The following is a 9,036-nucleotide window of genomic DNA, read 5'->3' on the forward strand; positions in this document are numbered from 1 at the left end:
ATATGTTTTCATTAGTATTCTTACTTTGTCTATCTTTAGAATGCCAGTTAGAGTAGCTAAGATTGCAGGAGAATCAATGGGGGATTTCCTTTGGGGAGGAGTGGAGAGAGAAGGATAATTTAACTGAGTTCTAGTGTAGAAGTTAAAGGAGAAACGTGGGTTAGCTGTTGAAATCATTTGAAGAAACATAAAGCATTGTGAGGCAATGGTTGTGGTGATTCCCTAGAAACTGTTTGGGCTGATTTTATATTGCTTTCAAAGCTATTTATTTATTATCTGTAATTTTTACTTTATAGGATATGCACCAAGCTCTTAATACTGTTAATAGAAGAACTGCTCTTGTTCATTTAATGTTGAAATGACAGGATAAAAGATGTGTAGATTTAAAATTTTGTTGTTAATTATTAAATCATGTGTGCCTGTTTGGGTTTACTATGTTAATTTGTTTTCATATTTTGCAATCTACAGGTTCAAGCACTTGATGTAACTTGGGATGGAAGAAACTCTGTATGTATCAACCTCAACTGGATCTCCAATTGGCTCTGTAAATGTATTATCTTGATGCAGTTCAAGCCTGCCTTGTGGCGTGAGCTTAAAACATCTTCAAAGATTTGGATTGTTTAGAATGATCTTTCAAGAGATCCTGCTGCTTCTGCTCTAAACATAACGAGATGTCGTACAATCTCCAAGAAGCACCATATTTATTTGTCATTAATTTTGCAGAAATGAGATTCAAGAGACTGAAAATAGAGATGGTTGTCAGTTACATTTTGAAGTGTATTGGTACTGGTATGTTGGGTTTTGGCTCTCATTTCAGTTACAGTTGGTGTACACTACAAAACCGCAAATAATATTACGATTCTTTTTGACTGTTTAGCTTGCAGTGAATTTTCTGACTACAATTTTTTTATTTTTTTTTCTGCAATTTTTGAAGAGATTGAGTATTATTCTCTTGGTAAATTAAATGCTAATAGATTATTGAATTGGCTAAAGATTGGACCAAGCTATTCCAACATGGAGCGTTGGAGGTTTTTGGTTAAAGTTCTTACTTTTTAGGCATGCATTACAAATCCCCCATCTAGCCTCTTTTGAACAAGTTGTGGCATCGAGCATCGCTATCAGATTTATTCAGATCTGATTAATTAATTGGATAAATATGAACATGTCACAATTATTACATATATAACATGAGATAATACTTATAACCTATTAATTAAGCAGATTAAAAAGTCGTATTTAGACACAATTTCGAGACGAACATGGTTGTACTCCATCTTTTCTTATTAAAAGGGCTAGCCTTGTAATCTTCTCTTACCAAACCATCAGGTCCATCACAACATGAAACTCTTATAAAATGTGATGTAGGTACATTCGGCTTGAGATTCTGAAATTCTTAATATAGTTGCATTTCCATGTTTCCCATTTTTCCAAATTATCAGATCACAAAAAAAAAAAAAAAAAAAAAAAATCTTGCTATAGTTTTAATTCCAGTTTTAGCCTCTGTCCAGACTCCAGAGCAAATCAAGATCATCAAAAGGCAAAGATCCCGATTCCGAGATCCAAAGTTCAATTCCCAAGTCAACAATACCTGTTAATGTTGACCTGCCCACCAAATACTAATGAAAGATTAATATATTATACAGAAAATTAGAATTTAGCCCTTATTACATTTCTTCTTTACATTTCTTCTTTGGACTAATAAATTGAGTGCTTAACCACGGATGCCTCATGCTCGACAACTTTTTTTCCGTCTTTTACAACATTGCCCCTCTTCGACAGTATCATTATCATTGTGCAACAGTAACCACCAAAACATCACATAAAAAATTAAACTAATACCTTATGTTTTTTTCTTACATAAACATGTTGAAAATTAATAAACTAACATAAAACATAAAACTGAAAGTTATAAAGTCACATCAACTCTAATTTCAACAGTTACTATCAAACAGCAGCAACCATTCTTATTGTTTGAAACTGGCAATCACTCCAGTGAAAAATAAATAAATAAATAAAAGAGCATGTCAAGCACTTGGCAGGGAGGGCCGAGCTCTCAGTCCTGTTTAATCAGTACCTCCTTTTTTAAAGTACAAAGGAATAAATTAAGCATAGCCCATCTCAATTAGACAAACTGCAGAGAATGAGTAATCATTGAAAGCTGGAGTAAATGATGCCTATAATGAAGCCCAAAATCTAACTCTCTCCCACAAATTGTCCACCTCTTCCCCCTTAGCATCATCAAAGACCCTTTTTTTCCTCTCCATCCATATTACCCACAAAACAGCCAACACAGCACACCTCCCCAACACCACACCTCTTTTTTTAACCCCCCCTTCCCTTTTCCCATTCTTTTGTAATACTCTACACGAATCCAAGTTGCAAGTGGTGAAGTAGTGCACACAACTGCATAAAGCCATCAAAAATGAAAACATTTGGTTCTGCTAGCTGTATTGATTGGGATTTTCTTTGCACCGAATGATGGGAACACCGTCTTCCCTCCAAATTATTCGCTCTTCACATAATGCTGTTACCACTTCCACGTATAATCGATGCTCCTAAAATTAGTAAGGAGAAAATAATCAGAATATCAATTGCATAATGCACAAAATAACAAATCTAAGATTCCATCATCTGAAAAAGGTCATTATCCAAAAATGAAAACAGATGGCAAACGCTTCTTCTAGTCGGATTTTCTTTTTCTGCAGAACATTTTATTGTTATAACACTCAATCATTTTTTGGTTTAAAAACATCCTCAATTTGAACAATTGAAACAATATATGAAGTTTGATATTAAATTGCATTACCTCCCGAAGAACCCTTGCTGCCAGCTCCTCAGCAGTGTCATTAGCAAGCACAGGTACAACTCTTTGAGCAAGGATACGTCCAGTGTCATAATCCTCATCAACAAAATGTATTGTAGGGCCTGAGTATCTGACCAAAATCAGAGATACATGATATTAGGACTTCTCCTCATACATGCAAACACTACTGCATAATTTGAATACAGCAAAAAGTTAGATTCATATGACATTGGACTTTGGTATTATCAGCATACCTTGCTCCAGAAGCGATGACAGCTTTGTGGACCTTCATACCGTAATTTCCTTTGCCTCCAAATGCAGGAAGAAGTGATGGATGGATGTTCACTATGGATCTGGGATAAGCTTGTATCAACTCTACTGGCATTAGTTTTAGGTAACCAGCCAGGATAACAAAGTCAACCTCAAGTCTCCTGTTATGAAACATGAGAAAACATAATCAACCACAAATTGGTATATATTTCCTAAGCTTACTAAACAGGTGAGAATGAATGAAGAGAATGTACATTTAAAGTTAAACTTTGGTCATAGAAGAAGATGGTAACTTTAGCCAAAAATATATTGTTTTAAAGTGCATGCAGCACAGAATGTTACTATAATTGCCCAAAAAATAAGGAAGCTGATAAAGGGCTGTAAAGAAAGTACACTAAGTAAAAGCTCTTATGAATACTGTCACACATTCAATCATCTTCCGACAAGAGCCTGAATTAGATACTACTAATCACCCAGTGCTAGACTATACTAGATATTTGGTGACAGTGCTATTACAAGATTGAGTTAATACATTAGACACTCTGGCTTAGGAAAGTGTGAAAGCTCTTATAGCGGATTAAGTACAGACAGATGGTTCATCATTCAAAAATACAACACAGAGAGAGAGAGAGAGAGAGAGACTTAAATAAGATAATTATAAGCAGTTGAAGAGCCTGACCTGAGGGAAGCAACAAGGTCAATTAGAGGTATCCCATCAGGCTCAATTTTTGTTTTGGGGAACAATATAACTGGAAGGCCCTTATCTCTTGCATAGTCAGCACCTCCGCAACCTGACATGTAAAAATAAGATGCAATATACATGAATGAAAATACAATATTTGCATCAAATATTTATGCAATATATTTCTGAAGGTCCTAACTTGCTTTCTATTTTCATCAAATTCTATCACTAGCAGAAATCAAGGGGAATTTTTCCTCTATAACTACAAAGCCTTTTAGTTCTCAAAATGGTGTGTATCCAAGCTGCTAGAACAATATCAACAAGAAAAGGAACTCCAAGTACCCATCTAGGTAGTGATTAAACAAGCGTTTTGAAAAAGAATAAATGTTCAACAATAGTGCTGCCATTGAAAGGAAGCTAATACATGTGACTATGAAATCCTTGGACATAATCTATATATTTCCATTTTTTCCTTTCATACTACAAAAAAACCAAGATCAAAATTGGGGTTCAGGTGAATTATTTGATTTAAGAAACAAATAAAAAATTTATTTGACATCTATATCGGTTCTTAATTCACATTCAATTCAATATTGACATTTGTTTCAACAAATCAAGCATTTTGGCAAATAATAAATTATACTAAAACAAACAACTTCCAAAAAAAATTGGGTAAGCAAGAACAACATATATTAAGATTGAGCCAGGGAGAAAATTGTACATAGAGTAGAGGAGACCTTGTTTATTTGTGACTAAAACAACAATGTCTCCATGAATTGAACCCTGAATACATGCTTCATGAATGGACCGGAAGTTGGAGCCACCACCAGATACGAAAACCGCAAGCTTTTTCCGTCTAAGCCCATTCCTCAAATCTTCTTTATCCGAAGCAAGGACCCCAATTCTCTCTGAGTTGTCCCTACACTCTATCCCTCTATTTAATAGTGCAATTTGTGAAATAGAACGGCAGGCTTTGAAGGAGACCCATTTGGGGCATTGGTAAAAAGAAGTAAAAGAAGAATGCATGGGAAATTTTACAAAGAATTGGGGTTTGGTATTTTGAATCGATGGGGTTGAGCAAAACCCACAAAGCAGACGCTGAGATTCCATTGAAAGGATGAGAGCAATGCTGAAAATGAATTGAACAACTCGAGACAATGAAAAACAGAATCTTTGGCTCCGAAGGATTTGCACAAATGTTTGAGAAGAAGCAGCAGAGTTAGTCTGTGATATAAAGCAACCTGCCAATTTTAATTAAACAATTAGCAAAATGAAAAGCAAATAACTAGGGCATGTTTACAAACCAGGAATGGGAATGGGAATGATTCCCATTCTTGTGTTCACAACATTTAGGAATCATTCACATTCTCATTCCTGTGTTTACTTAACATTTGGGAATCATTCCGAATCTCATTCCTGTGTTTACAAATATATGAGGGAATGGCAACTTAACAGAATGTCATGCGTATTCAATTAGGCTCATAACAACAATCCTCAATTCAAATATTCAAATAACAATTATAGAGATTGCTCCAAAAACTTAAAGCCGTTTCACCAACAATACAACCATTCAAGTCATCACACACCACAAGCAAAACCATTAACATTCCACAATCATCCAAGTAACAATCAGCAACCAAATAACATTCCACAATAATCCAGTTATTTTAATTAACAGAAAAACCCATCATCAACTCAATCCTTCCGATTCAATCCTGAAATGACGAATTAGATTCACATAATAAAATAAGTTAATTCATTTAATCCATAATCACTCACTAAGGGAACTAACACATCTCAATCCAAACCAAGTTCAACAAGGTCAGCGGCCACAAACGAAATCAGAGTTCGCAAAAAGTAACGATAAGTCCAAACAATGGCTGGAAATAGGGGCGGACGCCACAAACTGTGGCTGCCCACACCGGATTTCCCACTCAAAATGGAACTTCAGAGTTCTCAAGCTATTAACAGGTTTCAAATCATCACAAACACTCATAATAGCGGTCACCGGAGCACCCGCGCCGCCTCACCCAGCGGAGCTCACGGTGGCCGTGGCTGCTAGTTCAGGTTTAAGGAAAACAAATTTAACCTGGAAATTCAGCTTTCACAATCAATTGCACCAATTTAACCCAACAAGCAGCAAGAGCATTCAAGGAGGAGTAAAACTCACCCAAAACCCGCGACCAAAAGTGGAGGGAGCGGCGACGGTGGCAGCGGCGAAGCTAGGGCTCGAATTGGGACTTTCCAAATCCGGCCCAATTGACTACAACCAAGCACACCCACAGATAGACCTTGAATAGAGGAAGAAGATGATGGCAACGGGAGGCGACGCCGCCGGAAAAGCCCAGTCGCCGCCGGACCCTCCAATCGGGTCTCTCTCTTTGATTTGAACTTGTGGCTAATTTCTGGGTTGATCCAAGGCTATAAAAGTGAAGAGGAGGAGGAGACGAAAATAATGGAACAAAAACCACTGGAAAGCGCCGCCGGACAGCGAAGATTCGCCGGAAAATAGAGTGCGGGAGGAGAGAGGAGAGAGAAGGGGGTGGGCGCCGGGGTGAGGAGAGAGGATGAGAGAATGGCCAAAGTACAATTTTTGTCTTTTTACTTTAACAAACTTTCTACTTCGGTCATTATTCTTTCAATTTTTACAATTTTAATCTCATATTTTCATTATATTTACAATTAGATCCAAAGTGTTAATTTCGTTTATTCTTTAGACGTAAATATGACATAATAAATATTTGAAAAACTTTCATTTAACTCCTTAGTTTTATAATATACTGACTAAAGTCTTATGACTTTTAAAATTCTAACTAAAATCCAATAGTATTGTAATTATTTCATGTTACATAATATTTATGCATTAGTTTCTATTTTTTCACACATAGTAAGCGCCGAGTGTTCGACAATACAGTTTTACTTATTCCTCAAGCCCTGCTTTGTCGGCTGTATATTAGGTTTTAACTCTGGAATTTTGGGCACAAACCTCATTCTGCCCAAAATCTCAGAGTTAAAACCTAATATGCAACCTTCACAAACTTCATTCTATACCCTAGGAAGATATGAGGTGAACTCGTACTCTATACTCTAAAAAAAAAAAAAAGTATATTTCTTTGACAAAACAATGGTCAAAGGGCTTTATTTAGAAAAAAAAAAAAAAAGACTTTATTTATAAAAAACAAGGACTTTATTTAGAATAAAAAAGTCATAAGATTTTTTTTCCAAATAAGAAATATTAGAAGGACTAAACTCTAATTTTTCTTAAATATTTTAGACATTTCATGATTAATACGGTCTAAAAAAAAAATTAAGAAATAAAGAAAAGACAAAAACTAAAATAATTGAAAAAAAAAAAAAAAGACATATGTCTAAATGTGATTGGGCAACATCACTCGGTTAAATAAGTTCCACTCATAGGTTATTTAAAACGTCTAAAATATTCATGTTACGTTATATTTCCTCTAATAATTTAAACCCAATTGCAAATTTACAAACTTAATTAAAGTATTGAACTGAAATTTTCAAAATTGATAGAACGAGACCAAAATGAAATTTTTGTTAAAGTACAGGAACCAAAAGTGCACTTTGGCCTTGTATTTTTTAAAACCCTTAAGTTAAAATTACTAAAATACCCCTCAACTAAAAACATCAATAGTTTTTGATCCGTATAGGGCCCACATGAAATTGAATTCCTTATGGGGGGTACAAAATGGGAGAGAGAGAATTGGAATGGAAGTTGTATATCCAAAATACACTCACATATTTTTTTATAATCTAAAAATACCCTCTATAGAAAATTTCCAAAACCATAAAATAACACCATGTTTAATTTAGATGAGATTAATATTTATATTTTGTATAATGAGGCCTTTTTTTTTTTTTGTATAATGAATGCCTCTATTATTAGCATTTAAATGGAGGTGCTACAAAGAAATTTCTATTTGTTATATATATCTATGAAAAAAAAACGTTTAGAGAATATAGGAAATCTATTTTTCTTTTTACACCACATCAATGTTTTCAAAATATTATAACTTATAATTAAAAGTTAAAAATTAATTTTTTCCAAAATATTGAGGTAGGATTTATTTTTAGTAAAATGATTTTTTTTTTTCATTTAAAAAATTGTGATTATTTAATAGTTGACATAAATATAATTAATTTTGTATGAGGGTATTTTAGTAATCAAACTAATTTTGATTCCGATTACTGCCAATTAGTAAATGCAATTACGAAAATCAATTTTATTTTCATTCTGATTTCTGTCAGTTAGTAAACACGTTAATGAAAATTGGTCATTCTGATTCGTCCTCATTCCGATTCATACTCATTCTGATTCATGCTCATTATGATTTCAGTTTAATAAACATGCCCTAAGCATAGTTAACATAAAAAGTAGAAAATTACATATATCCACCTTAGGGATTTTAAACAATGTGATAATATATTATTCATTATCTAAACTCAACATTCTACCATATTTAACTGCTAAACTATTTCTAAAGCTCACAACTCAATAACACTTCAATTGAATCAAAGAAAAGGTCTATCTTTTTGACAGGACAGTCCCCGAGTTACACCCTGAAACCCAGAGTGGTTCTGTAGGATCCAAAGTTAAGGAAAATCCTACCGAAAATTCGACAGAACCTCCCCTTAAAATGAATTAACCCAAATTTTATAAACCTGTAAAGAACACATCTAATAAATATTAACCGCTTCTACCACAACCAGAAAGGGTCTCAGACCCATCTAGAGCACAACTTAGTTAGAAATCCCAAGTTTAGTTATCAGAGCTACTACTTCTATTAATTCTTACAACAAACAATAACCGAACAAAATAAAAGATAGCCATGTGGCCTACAATTATCTAAGGAAATGAAAATAGAAGGAATGCCTCGACGTGTATGGCTCGACCTCCATCACCGCTACTACTTGGAGGAAAAGTTTAAAATAAAACCGAGAAATGTGAAATAACCTCAGTGAGTGGACATAAAATGATTTAATGGCGTAAAACCTTTCGAAATATCATTTTCAAAGAAAATCAACCATTCTTTGTCAAATGAACTTGATTTTGAAATCCCCCAATTTTAAAACGCTTTCATAAATATGTTCAAGGTTGCTAGTATAACATAATAAAACAACTAAAGTATAAATTAAGTTATTGAGAATTCAAACACTACATATTCCAAATAAATTATACTTATGAGATAAATAAACGAAGTAAAACCATATAATACATTTATAAAGAAAGATTCACACCAAATCAGTTACCCACAGAATC

The 9,036-nt window shown here is 34.1% G+C and overlaps 1 protein-coding gene across 1 annotated transcript; it reads right to left on the reverse strand.

Annotated features, from left to right (window-relative positions):
- Positions 1–2,003: 2,003 nt before the first annotated feature.
- LOC147293167 (Formyl transferase) lies at positions 2,004–6,296 on the reverse strand. The gene is made up of 6 exons (XM_086233293.1): positions 5,926–6,296; positions 4,493–4,996; positions 3,753–3,864; positions 3,058–3,234; positions 2,807–2,933; positions 2,004–2,555 (listed from the first exon to the last, which is right to left on the reverse strand). The coding sequence occupies exons 2-6, from the start codon at positions 4,863–4,865 to the stop codon at positions 2,442–2,444; spliced, it is 903 nt and encodes a 300-aa protein (XP_086089419.1). The 5' UTR covers positions 4,866–4,996; positions 5,926–6,296; the 3' UTR covers positions 2,004–2,441.
- Between the last annotated feature and the right edge of the window lie 2,740 nt (positions 6,297–9,036).

This window comes from Dryas octopetala, chromosome 2 (genome assembly GCF_963921425.1).
Source record: "Dryas octopetala chromosome 2, drDryOcto1.1, whole genome shotgun sequence".
Classification (NCBI taxonomy): Eukaryota; Viridiplantae; Streptophyta; class Magnoliopsida; order Rosales; family Rosaceae; genus Dryas; species Dryas octopetala.

Coding starts and splice junctions, on each gene's coding strand:
- LOC147293167 (XM_086233293.1), bottom strand. CDS start 4,865: ATGGAATCTCAGCGTCTGCTTTGTGGGTTTTGCTCAACCCCATCGATT. Junction 3,865..4,492: donor TTTAGTCACAAATAAACAAG/GTCTCCTCTACT, acceptor TTTACATGTCAG/GTTGCGGAGGTGCTGACTAT. Junction 2,934..3,057: donor GTCATCGCTTCTGGAGCAAG/GTATGCTGATAA, acceptor GATTTTGGTCAG/ATACTCAGGCCCTACAATAC.